Here is a 13,147-nt window from a genome sequence, read left to right as displayed (position 1 = left end):
GTGCCTTGAAGATATACTATTTTAAATGACATTTAAACATGGAATGATTGGTATTCAATTGCAGAATAAGTAGTTTAGTATCTTTTTTTTTTTTTTTAACATTTTTGAGAGAGCTTGAGTGAGGGAGGGTGGGAGGGGGGGGGGGCACAGAATCTGAAGCAGGCTCCAGGCTCTGAGCTGTCAGCACAGAGCCCAACATGGGGCTCGAACCCACGAACCATGAGATCATGACCTGAGCCAAAGTTGGACGCTGAACAGTCTGAGCAGCCCAGGTGTCCCTAGTGCCTTATTTTTAAATGGTTATCATCAGAGATTTTCCTTTTATTAAACAGTTCTTATTCATTGTATTTGTCAGACTTCTATATGTGAGGCATTATGCTGGATATTGCTACAAAGGAACTATCTACAAAATAATTATGCAGTCATTTCTAAACTATCAAAAAACGGTAAATCAGTATTGGTTTAGTAATATTGAATATTGTTTTCATACCCCCTCTTAAAGAAACTGTGTTTTTTTAATATCTCACTACTTATAGTGAATAAAAAGGAACCTTGATTCCTGAGGAAAAAGTGTTGAAATGTTCAGCAGCAAACTGAAATTAGGAAATATGTAGCTAAAACATTTTTATGATAAAAATATATTCATAGTTTGGCGATCATCAGAAAATAAAATTCCTATAAAATTAAATGATGACTAGAAAAACTAAAGACTTTTTAAAAATAGATCCACATATTTGGTATTGCAAGTGTGGTTTATGGACATGAGGTTCATTTGTAAATTCAGATCATTACATATAATCACAATACTTAATCTGTTCATACATAATGGAAGTCATATTTTTAAGGTGTCTTTGAAAAGGCCTCAAGATGATGAGTTTAAAGATTAATTCTCGGGGCGCCTGGGTGGCGCAGTCGGTTAAGCGTCCGACTTCAGCCAGGTCACGATCTCGCGCTCCGTGAGTTCGAGCCCCGCATCGGGTTCTGGGCTGATGGTTCAGAGCCTGGACCCTGTTTCTGATTCTGTGTCTCCCTCTCTCTCTGCCCCTCCCCCGTTCATGCTCTGGCTCTCTCTGTCCCCAAAAAATAAATAAACGTTAAAAAAAAAAAAAAAAATTAAAGATTAATTCTCCAGCAGACCTGTCTCACATTTGGCTCTAGTGCAGTCAGTTTTCAGTGGACCACTGGTTTGGGATATGAAGTTATGCTTTCTTCTACTAGCTCTTAAGCAAAGTTCCTATTTTTGCAGACCTTCAATGGCGGCACATCTTTGCTCCTCAGTTTGCTTTCTAGTGAATAAGGAGGGGAAGTTGTTTGAGCTGATATTTTGTTGTCAAAAATTACATAAAGGAAGAGTTTCTTAGGCAGTTTCTAAAATAATCATAAAAGTGGACTTTGAAAATTATTGTAAGTAATGGAAATCAGGTATACGTGTATTACCTACTCAAGGTGATGAGTTTAATAGACAACACTCATTTGGGTGTATATATTCAATGAGTTTTTTACCCTCTAAATATATTTTTTTAACTTTTGGGCACTCCTCATTTATACCTGTTTGTTATGACATTTATTCAAAATATTATTCATTCATATTTACTGAGCACCTACCTTGTACCAGGCACTACTCTAGGTGCCAGGATAGACTTAGGAACAAAACAGACAAAAATAGACAAAAATCTTTTCCTCTCACAGACCTCACATTTTAGTGTGAGAGTAGCAATCCTAGGATTCTAAATCTTAAAATTTTTTAAATTGTCCTTAGTTTCTCTTGAGAAACCAATATTTAGAATGCCTAGTACATAGCTATAGTAATCATTTTTTAAAAATAATCTCTGTTGAAGATTGTCACAGACTGTTATAACTGTCTCTGTTACAGATTTGCCAAAAGTGGGTGTGATGTTCACCTTTCCATTGTCAAGGATAAAAAGTGGAAATAGATGATAAGCATTTCAGATAGAATAACATTTGATGTCCTTTTATTTTCTAAATAGTATTTACAGGCATTATAAATTCTATACTGTATTTACTCTTACCTTAAGACACGTTGATGAGAGATTTTTAATTTAGGAAGGAATTTGAGGTATGAATTACAATTATTAATGTTATGGGCTGAATTATGTGGGGGCGCCCGCCCCCCCCGCATTCATGTTGAAATTCAAACCGCCAGTACCTCAGAATGTGATTCTATTTGGAGACAGGGTATTTAAAGAGGTAATTAAGGTAAATGGAGATCATATGAATGGGCCCTAATCCAATACGACTGTGTCCTTATAAAAAGGAGATTAGGATGCAGACACACAAGATGGAAGACTTTGTGAGGATACAGGGAGAAGATGACCATCTACAAGCCAAGTGGGGAGAGGCCTCACAAGAAACCAATCCTGCCAACACCTTGGTTTTGGACTTGGAGCCTCCAGAACTGTGAGAAATTTCTGTTCGAGCCACTCAGTCTGGTATTTTGTTACGGTAGCCCTAGCAAATGAATACTATTAATAAGGACCTTTAAAAAAAGAATTGGTGACTGGTTTCAGGATTGTATATTTTTAATTTAAAGCAAATTGGCACCAAAAATGCACTTGTTTTCGTCTTGTATTTTCCACTTCTGTTGAACTTTATTTTACCCTCGGGGTTTCATGCTAGCAATAGGTTTTCTTTTGGTGGTCACAAGGGTAGTTTATCTGAAGATCCTTTTACTCTCTTAGTTCGTGGTTTGCTGAATGAAATTCGCAGAAGTTCTTTTGCATGTTTTCTGTTTTTCTTCAGAAGTAGAAACAATATTTGAAATTTAGACCAGTTGGATTATATTACAACATTAGACATGTTTTGGACTTTTTGTCATCACTGCCACCTCCTGAATCTTCTGTGGCTAGCAAAAAGAAAAACAGTAGTATTGGGAATCAGTGGACCCAGAGTATTTTTCTTCTAACCCTCTCATGACCAACTTAATAGCCTAATTAATAGTTTTAGCTTATAACAAGTACCAGTGGTTTGATCATTTAAAAACTTGAAATCACATTCAGGGTTGGTCCTTTTGAAAAAGAGAATCTAATAAATGATTAACCAATTAACATCTGGTTCTCAAGGAAACCACTGATCTGCACAATCTGGGAGTCTAAGTTGTTACTTTGTGCCAGGTACTAATGTTGCCTGAGAGTACAAAATTATGTTCTTGGGTCACAGAGACTTCTCAGGGTAGCAGGAAAAAAAATTCAAAAGGAATTTTTATGCAAATAAAGTATAATAGATCCATATCCAATATACTGAATACTAAAAGAAAATGTCGGGAGACACTTAACCTGATATCCTGTTCATCATAAAATTGAGATAAGGATTAAATTTACTTGTACTAGGAAATACCTTTGCTTTTCACTTGGATAGTAAAATTTACCACTTCTGTTACCTTTTTGAAGTGCAAATCAAATCTTACTCTTTTCCCATTTAAATCCTTTTAATGATTCCCCCTTGCTCCTGTAGAGGACAAATCCTCAAGCAAGGCCTTTAAGGCCACACTTTCCTGCAGAACTGTCTTACCAGTTCCCCAGACTCCAGTTACACCCGTTTAAGTTCTACAATTGCATCAGGCTTATTTCCACCTCAAGGCCTCTGTTGTCACTTCCTCCCCAACCCCACCTCCTTTCTTTGCTTAGCCAAAGCCTGCTGTCTTCAGAATTTAGCTTAAGCATCCTTCTTCTGGAAAGACTTCCCATGTGGTAGTTATAGATAGATAATCAATTGTTCACTTATTGGTTTAATGTCTAGCTCCCCTACCAGGTGGTAAGCTCTGTGAGATAAGGACCCCAACTTTCCCCAGGCCCTGCCTAACACGGGGCCTTATACAGAGCAGATGCCCAATAAATACAGTGCTGAATGGATATCCAGAAGTCATAAACTCCTACTTTTATTGTGTTGAAGGACCTCCTTAACCTTTTAAGCAAAATATTTTCTCCCTCTATGAATTTTTAAAAATACCACTAAACACAGTAGAATCATCTAAAAGGTATGTTGTATCTTTTGTTTTACAAGGCTCTTCCAGACAGATGATTTCTTTGCTAAACAGAATTTCTTACAAAATCTTTTGAGTGCTGTCAAGACAGAATACAAAATCATGATGTTAGCATTCCAATTTCAAGATGACATTTGAGTCATGTGATAAACTCATAGTTGATCCCAAGCATCTTAACAGTGGTTTCCTGAAGATACTGTTAAACCGAACAGAGTGACTTTAGGAGTAGAAACTTCATTGGGAAAAACAGCACAATATGGGAACATTCGAGGCATAGTCTCAAGTCACCCCATTCAGCTGTCTAGCTTTACTTCCATGTAGGGCTTCCTTAAGTCTGGAAGGGAGGCTGGAGATAAATCTTCTCATTACATACACAAGAATTTTGAGCTCAGAGAGGTGAAGCAAATTGCCCAAAGCCTTATAGCTAATGCATAACGTTAGGACTAAAGTTGTTTTTCTCACCTAACCCTGATCCCACTGGTTCCATGACTCTTGTATTTCTAAAAACTCAGTATTCTGTGGATGTACCCAGGAGCCACCTACTAGAGTGGATAAAGAAGCCTAGCCCCAATCCCTACTTCAACTGGACCAGTCAATTCCTCCTGGAATTATTCATAAGATCTTGTTTTGGGGGAGGAAAAATCTCTCAAAAGCACTAATCAATTTATTATAATTACTGGGAAAGCAAGTCTCCTGTTTGCATTTACTTTTTATGGTTTTGTCAGTTGAAATTAAGCTCAGCCTGACTTCTGGCTACTTTACAATGAGCAAAAACAGATACCATCTAGGGGTGCCTGGGTGGCTCAGTTGGTTGAGAGTCCGACTTCGGCTCAGGTCATGATCTCACAGTTTGTGGGTTCAAGTCCCGTGTCGGGCTCTGTGCTGACAGCTCAGAGCCTGGAGCCTGCTTTGGATTCTGTGTCTCCCTCTCTCTGCCCCTCCCCTGCTTGCCCTCTGTCTCTCTCTCTCTCTCTCTCTCAAAACAAACATTAAAAAAAAAAAAACAAAAAAAAACCAGATTCCATCTAACCTTTTGCAGCCATGTTTCCTTCTTCCTGCTTTTTTGTCTCCTCTTCAATTACCTTCATCTTTGCATCATATTCGTCAGCTAGGGATTTCCATTCTACTCTGTTGTTCTGAAGACCAGTCAGCATTGGTGTGATTTCTTTGTGAAACCGTGAGAACTCCTAGCGAGAATTTCAGGTCAGAAACATAGTCATAGTTGATTCTCAGTACTTTTCATATGCAGAAAAGTAACTGTAAGGAATTATTACAGTGCTCAGAGCTGCTAGGATGAGCCTAACTCAGGGCCTTGGGAACAGGAAAGACAGGTGCTGTTTTCTAAGTACGTCTGGGTCTGTTCAGTGTGCTCACTTCTAAATTCTCTTAGTTTTTATTCCACCCCTGAATGAGAGATTAGGATAATTCCTCAAGCTACTTTGGAGAAACAAGGACACCACTAATGGCTTTCCATGTGGGAGACTCAATTTTGGTAACAGTTTGAAAGAAAAACCCTAGTCCAGCTGATTATACATTTTACTCAATTCGTTTACTTACCTTGTATACAAAAGTACAAACAAAATCAATAAATCCAACTTGAAGTTTGGGTAGTTCGTCTTTTTTGTTTCTGTCCATCATAGGCTAGAAAGAGAAGTACATTCTTTAAGGATAGTTTTCTAAGACTCAGGGAACAAAAGAGACTGATTTGTATCAATAATTTGTAATAAGTAGTGTGTTTCTATGTCAAAGTCTTTACAATAGGCTGTTGCTGCAGCACAGTCCTCTCCAGATCTCCTTGTTCCCAAAATTCATTTGCAACCAGAAGTGCCACCTGCAAGTAAGAGTAAGACTCGGTTCATGAAAGTGACTTATTAGTAGAGAATTTGCATTTTATCAGTGTGAGTGACATTTCAGGATAGCGTTTATATTAATGCCTGAGGTGTTGTCACACCATATGCTCTTTGGTATTAAAAAGATGTCATCTACAGATTATATTGAAATGGCAAAGGGGAATTCCTCTTCGTGCGTCAGTGTTCTAGGCCCATTCTTGGAGTACCTGTCTCCTATTTGCTATTGCCACCACTTCTCAACAATAGAAAGGGGAGATGGGAGAATGTTTAATTCCATTACATTTTGCTTCAAGCTCTAAAGCTTCCCATGCCCTCCTTTTGTCCTGCTTCTCTCTTAGCATCTAGCATGTGTGTGCACATCCACGCACACACGCGCACACAGATTAGAACACAGCTTTACTTGACTACAGTGTGAGGACATTTGAGGGAAATTTTATATATCTTTAAAAAACCCAGTATCTATCAAGTTCAATGATTATCCACTAGCTGCCTTACATTGACATGAACCCAGCTTGCCAGGAAGAATAAGATGTGACCACCTTCTTTAAGATGCTCACAGTCTAGTAGAGACAGTTCTGTGAACTATGTGGGGAAGTGCTGTGGATCAAGAAGGGAGTAAAGAGGAGGGGAAGACAATCTGCTGAGAGAAAACTGAACATGCAGAGCTTAGAGTGTGAGGCAGTGAAGGGGAGAGAATGACAGGAAATAATGTGGTGACTGTGAGTTAAGGACAGGTGGTGACAGGCCATGTAAGCTTTGCTAGAAAGTTTGATTCTCTAGACCAGTGATGCTTATTCCTGGAGGGGTAGGGTTCCTCCAGAATGCGCTAGTGGCCCGGGCAGGTGGGGGCCAAGAGAGATTTAAGCGAAAGTAACTTTGTTTTTTCTTTTATATAAAGCGCTCTTTGAACAACTATTGGTGGGAGGTGGGGGTGGGGGGTGGACTGAAAGCTTGAAAATCTCTGGCAAGGGGGAATTTAGAAGGCTTTGAAGCATGGGAGTGGCTGAGCAGAACTCTGTAAATAATCCCAGCAGCCACTCAGAGGAAGGCTGGGCGGTTCGGGATGAGGAAGGATCACTCAGGAGGATCCCTGCCACCACAGAGCTGATGGAAGAGGGTGGAAGTCTGACCTGAGGCTGTGGCAAGAGTGACAGGCAGGAATGGGGGAGATGAACTTCAAGCAAGGCCCCAGGTTTCTGGCCGGGGTGACTGTGCAGATAAAGAATAAAGGAGAAAGAGCAGGCACGTCAGGATGGAGGAGCACCAGTGTATGGTTCGGGATTTGATGGTTCCAATGATTCTGTCTTTACTAATACAACCCACATTTATAATTGGACCCAGTGAATTCTGGCCTTTCTTCTGCTTAGGGTTTTCCCTAGATGTCACTGAGGGAAAAAGAAACTTCTTTCATCCAGTTAATAAGAAATAAGTAGTAAATTAGTGGCTCCTGACTCCCACTCCCCAAGGTTGGCAAAGAACTTCCAGGGAGGGCACCCTTAAACATGAACTTATTACAGATGGTGCCTTGTGATAATTGACAGCACAGTGAAGAAGAGGTTGTGGGAGCAAACCACCCCTGCTAGGGGAAACCACTGATGACTCATCTTTGCCCTGTGCTGATTGATTCTACTAAAAACTCAGACATTCCCTGAATAATTTTATATAGTTCTTGCAGCTTGTTCAGTGATAAGGAATTCTTTGCAGAAAGTATTTCTTTCTAAGGTCCCTTCTCTTTGCCTTGTTCTGGGCAGAGACCAAATGACCTATCGTGTTATTGACATCTGTGAGCTCTTGAAAGCTATTTGCCTTTCTTCATTAACAGAAATCCAACAGGGAACATTTTATTTTTGTCTTAACTTCTCAAGTTTCTTTTTTCTTTTCAAATTATAAACTGATGGTTTGTTCCAGGGTAATGAAATATAGTTGTATACAAAATATATAGTCATATAATTGCTACCTATAATAAAATTCCGAGATTGCCAGAATCTTCACATTCACCCTTACATGGGACCTAGACTGCATCTGAGAATGTGACAGAAAAGTAAACGTAACTGTACTCGCCTGACTTTGTACCTCCCAGGGTTTGGTTATAGCTGACAGATCACATGCAGTCATCATCATTGCCCTTAGAAGAAAACAAAAGTTGTTAAAATAGAAAGACATAAAAAATAAGGTGTTTTTTGTTTTGTTTTGTTTTGTGTGTGTGTGTTTGTTTTTTGTTTTTTGCCAAAAGAGGAATAAAATTATGACTACTCACATTATAACCTCTTTTTTGGTTGGATCAATGGTTACATATTTGACGGCCTCTTCCTCGGTTTCCATTTTTTCACAGGCATCAACAATTTTTTGAAACATGGTTCTCTTCCTAAAAAAGATACAGCTGTGCAACGATTATAGCATATAAGACCAGAGATTTTAAAAAGTATCTTTAATATGTGCTTCTCAGAGTTAAAGTTCCCACTTTGCATCAGATGTTTACATAGTGGATCTAAAGGGTCTGGGAATAAGAGACTAAATGGCTGCTAACCGTTGGCACAGAAAGGGTTTAAGACAGGAAAACCACCAGCCACAGAAAGGGAAAAAATTGGTAAGTTTGAATACATTAAAACTAAAAGATACATGTGACAAAAGAGATCATAACATAAACATAAAGGCCACAGGCTGTGATGAGACGTAATGCATAAAAGCAACAAAAAAATCAGAACCTAAAATACATGAAAAGATACTCAACTTCACTGGTAAACAAGAAAATACAAATTTGAACATCAATAAGAAGCCATCTCACTGTCAAATTAACAAGATAAATAAGTGTGTGCAGATCAAAAGTAGTCCAGAGAAGAGGTAACAGGAACTCTTGCACACCGCTGGTGGGAGTTTAAACTACTCAGGAGTGCAGTTTTGCAATACAGTATAAAACTTAAGATTTGCAAATCTTGTCGCAATCCCACTTCTAGGTACGCACTTCAGAGAAACTCTCACGTGTACAAGGACATACGGTGTGGTATTGTCAACAATAACGAAAAGTAGGAAATGATCTAAATGTCCATGAATAGAAGAACGGCTAAACTAATTATGGCATGTTCATAAAGCTGAATATACAGTTCAAATGAATGAACTGGATCTTCATTTACCACCAAGGTAAATCTTTAAAACATATTGCATGAAAAAGCAAGTTGCGGGAAAGTATGTACAAGATGAAACCGTTTATGGAAAATTTTAAAACGCACGTGACAATACCATATGAAAACGTGGATGGAAAGGACAGATACACAGCATCAGGATGATGATGACTGTGAGGGGAAAGGGAGGGGTTTTTCATGGTAGAGTGGGTTCGGATGCCTCGATTGCATTTTTTTTTTTTTTTTAAAAAAAAAAAAGACCTCAGGTGTGGCAAAATCTTAGCATTTGTTGAATCTGGGTCATGGATATTTGGATATCAATTATGTTCTTTCAAGTATCTGTCTTCATCTTTGAACTATTAAATAGTTTTTTAATTAAGAAGGATCAGAGAGGCACAATTTGATACTACCCATCTAAGTCATTAAATAGTTGGATATTATAACTAGTTCACCTTGTCCTAATCCATTTTGCCAAGCAACTCTATAGTTCACTGACAGAATGGGCAGAAGCTCGGAGTATCTGGTCTCCTTGGTCATTTCTGTAGTGCTCTGCTGTACACAACTCAGAATCACGTGAGTTTGGTTAACGTGCATCCGTATGATCAAGGTTTTTTAGCTCCGAGTCTCCAGCAGAATCAAATGTCTGAGCCTGCAACTCTAAATACCGGACTCTGGACCATGATGACGCCACCAGACCAAAATGCTCCTCAAAGGCTTTGCTGCGTCACCCTACTGGCACCAACTTCACCGTGCATTCCTCAAACTTCTTCGATAACAAACCACTCAACAGCAGGGATTAGTTTTTTTAAAGATGTTTTCAGATGTCTAGTAAACTCACTATCAGTACCTTGAAGGTATTCTACTGCTGTTCCAAAAGGAAAATGAATAACTGTGTGTGTGAATACATGCCTTTTGACTTGAATGCAGTGGATCATTTATGTGAGGCAGAAACACATAGTGTAGGGGCGTCCTGTACTTACTTGAAGTATAAAGCCAGGTCAGTTGCTATTATTGCAACTTCAAACAAATGAATAACTGTTTCAAACTGGCGTTTATTTAGGTTCTGGAAGATGTTTAAACTCTGTAAGATAAAAATTCACAATAAAGTGCAATCGTTAATTTGTCTTGGTTCAACAAATAAGCCAAACTATGTTTAACAAAATAAAGATTATTGGCACAGAGAGATGAAAAACTAGGTCTTTCTCTCATGTTTTTTGTTTTCAGCTTTCTCTTGGATTAAATTACCACTCTACTTTGAGTAAAGTAATTTAAACTATAAAAGTAGATACTATTAGCAAATATTCATATAAGCAGTGTATAAGTTTGGGGAGTAAATAAAAGTGTTTTCTCCCAGGGTCACTTAAAAATATAACAGTAGACTTAAATTTTGCTTGTATTAACTGAGGAGATTTATTTTTTTTTTAATTTTTTTTTCAACGTTTTTATTTATTTTTGGGACAGAGAGAGACAGGGCATGAACGGGGGAGGGGCAGAGAGAGAGGGAGACACAGAATCAGAAACAGGCTCCAGGCTCTGAGCCATCAGCCCAGAGCCCGACGCAGGGCTCGAACTCACGGACCGTGAGATCGTGACCTGGCTGAAGTCGGACGCTTAACTGACTGCGCCACCCAGGCGCCCATCTGAGGAGATTTAATAAAGAATATGTGGTACATCCAGTTGTTAGACATGCTGAATTATCCACCGGATAATTTTTGAGTAATCACAGAAGTTGCTGGATGACTTCAGAAACTATAAATTATACTAGTACTCATGTATATATGGGAAAAGATAATGAAATCTCTCAAGTTGTTCTTAAAATGTTTTCTTGCAATTATATTTTACAAACAAACAAGTGAGTTTCCCAGTAATAATCTCTTCACATATGGATCAGCTTAATAGTGTGATAGAAAATGAGAGTAAATTTGGCAGTGTGTGCGTGTATATATATATATATGTGTATGTATATATATATGTATATGTATATGTGTATATATGTATATGTGTGTGTGTGTGTATATACATATAATGTTTTTTATTTATTTTTGAGAGACAGAGCAAGAGTGGGGGGAGGGGCAGAAAGAGAGAGAGAGACACAGAATCCGAAGCAGGCTCCAGGCTCTGAGCTGTCAGCCCAGAGCCTCACGTGGGGCTCAAACCCACAAACCGTGAGATCATGACCTGAGCCAAAGTCGAACACTTAGCTGAGTCACCCAGGGCACCCCTTGGCAGTGGTTTTTAAAAGGTTTCATATTCCAATATGTATCCTTTTGATGATTACATTATTTTAAGCAACAAACTACACCGAATAACCACTGATAATATGGAAGCCTAGTTAATAGCAGTGTAATAATATGTATTATTTGAAAAAGGTCTCATATTCCAAATAAATCACTTTAGGCATACAGGCCAAAGGACAGATGTATAGTAGTTTTGCCACATGAAGTTGATAGTCATGAAATACATACATATACCCGAATTGCATTCTTGTCTTTTTTTCCTCACTCATTTTGACAGTCATCTAAAAACATGGACAAGTCTCCAAACTGAAAACCTGTCTTAATTCTATACTCTTTTTATTTTCTTTTTTTCTTTCATATCTAAGGATCATAAAAGAAGAGCTTCTACGTGGTTTTTTTCTTTTTTAAGTTCATTTATTTTGAGAGAGCACGAGCGCACGAGCATGGGAGGGGCAGAGAGAGCTGGAGAGAGAGAGAATCCCAAGCAGGCTCCTCACAGTCAGCACAGGCCTGACACGGGGTGGGGGGGCTTGATCCCATGAACCGTGAGATCATGACCTAAGCCAAAATCAAGACCTGGACACTTAAGTGACCGAGCTACCCAGAGGCCCCTAAGTGATTTCTTTTTAACCTATAGATACAGATTCATATTAAAAATCGTGCTCTGATTTATATTAGTTGGTAGAAAGCTCTTGACCAAATTTGTGGCCCATCTCTTATCCCTTTCACTGTACACATTTTGGGCCTTTACTATGGCCTCATCTTAGTTTTATTTTTCCAGTAACCCTATTTTATTTTTTATTTTTTAACCTGATATGTATTTTCGAAAGCTCCAATAAAACCTTTTGGGAACAAATTGAGTAACATACACACATATACACATGCTTTTTTTTTTGTTTTTTTTAAGTAAGCTAAGGCAGAGCCAGTGATCAGAGCAGGAAAGATGATCAACACCAAGACATCAGATGACGTTACTAAAATATGAAGAATTAAGTATCAGATGAGAATCTATGCAGAAAAAACAAGTCACATGTAAGGCAAAAAGATTGGCCATATATACCTCTTCAGGGCAACACTTCAATGCCAAAAGACAGTGAAGCAACGTCCTCCAATTTCTGAGAATAAGTGTGACACAAGACTATATGTCCAGTCAAACTGATCTTCAAAAACAAATGTAACAAACAGGTATTCTTTTTTAAGCATGTACTTAGATTAGCCTCTCTTAGAAAAACTACCATTTGACAAAAGTCTATCCCATCAAGAGGTGAGTGAAAATAAGATACACAGGAATGGAGAAACCATAATAAAAGGATTGATTGTAAGTATTGGGCCCATTTAAATATAGAATTACGAATAAACAATTGTGTTAGAGCTAGAGAATATTATGCTAAGCGAAATAAGTCAGTCAGAGAAAGACAAATACCATATGATCTCATTCATATGCGGAATTTAAGAAACAAAACACATGAGCAAAGGGGAAAGAGAGAGGGAGAAAGAGACAAACCAAGAAACAGAGTCTTAACTACAGAGAACAAACTGATGGTTAACAGAAGGGATGTGGGCTGGGGGACGGATTAAATATGTAATGGGGATTAAGGAGTGCACATGTGATGAGCACTTGGTGATGTATGGAAGTGATGAATCACTGTATTGTAAACCTGAAACATATAACACTGTGAACTAACTGGAACTTAAATAAAAACTAAAAAAAAAAAAAAGGTTAGGGGTGCCTAGGTGGCTTAGTCGGTTAAGTGTCTGACTTCAGCTCAGGTCATGATCTCACACAGTTCATGGGTTTGAGCCCCATCTTAGGCTCTGTGCTGACAGCTCAGAGCCTGGAGCCTGCTTCAGATTCTGTGTCTCCCTCTCTTTTTGCCCCTCCCCCTGCTCACAACATCTCTCTCTCTTTCTCAGAAAATAAACATTAAAAAAATTTTTTTA

At 38.5% G+C, this 13,147-nt stretch overlaps 1 protein-coding gene and 1 long non-coding RNA gene across 3 annotated transcripts in view; one reads left to right on the top strand and one right to left on the bottom strand.

The window, feature by feature from the left end:
- Nucleotides 1-2,519: 2,519 nt before the first annotated feature.
- PDE6C (phosphodiesterase 6C) overlaps nucleotides 2,520-13,147 on the bottom strand; it is a 45,045-nt gene continuing 34,417 nt past the window's right edge. The window contains exons 16-22 of one of the 2 annotated variants that reach the window (XM_040485890.1): nucleotides 9,950-10,050; nucleotides 8,108-8,230; nucleotides 7,912-7,975; nucleotides 5,757-5,831; nucleotides 5,558-5,641; nucleotides 5,031-5,187; nucleotides 2,520-2,863 (exon numbers count right to left, since the gene is read on the bottom strand). In XM_040485890.1, coding sequence (XP_040341824.1) covers nucleotides 2,802-2,863; nucleotides 5,031-5,187; nucleotides 5,558-5,641; nucleotides 5,757-5,831; nucleotides 7,912-7,975; nucleotides 8,108-8,230; nucleotides 9,950-10,050 — 666 coding nt within the window. In that variant the 3' untranslated portion in view covers nucleotides 2,520-2,801. The remainder of the gene's footprint in view (nucleotides 2,864-5,030; nucleotides 5,188-5,557; nucleotides 5,642-5,756; nucleotides 5,832-7,911; nucleotides 7,976-8,107; nucleotides 8,231-9,949; nucleotides 10,051-13,147) is intronic. The other variant, XM_040485891.1, reaches the window with a different exon arrangement.
- On the top strand, nucleotides 8,086-10,152 carry LOC121037013 (uncharacterized). Its single transcript, XR_005793571.1, has 2 exons — nucleotides 8,086-8,437; nucleotides 8,805-10,152. It is a non-coding gene; the product is annotated as an uncharacterized LOC121037013 (long non-coding RNA).

This window comes from Herpailurus yagouaroundi, unplaced genomic scaffold (genome assembly GCF_014898765.1).
Source record: "Herpailurus yagouaroundi ecotype Mexico unplaced genomic scaffold, PumYag 163, whole genome shotgun sequence".
In the NCBI taxonomy this organism is placed as follows: domain Eukaryota; kingdom Metazoa; phylum Chordata; class Mammalia; order Carnivora; family Felidae; genus Herpailurus; species Herpailurus yagouaroundi.
Note: the sequence above shows the minus strand (reverse complement) of the source record. Positions and strands in the feature narration are given on the sequence as shown.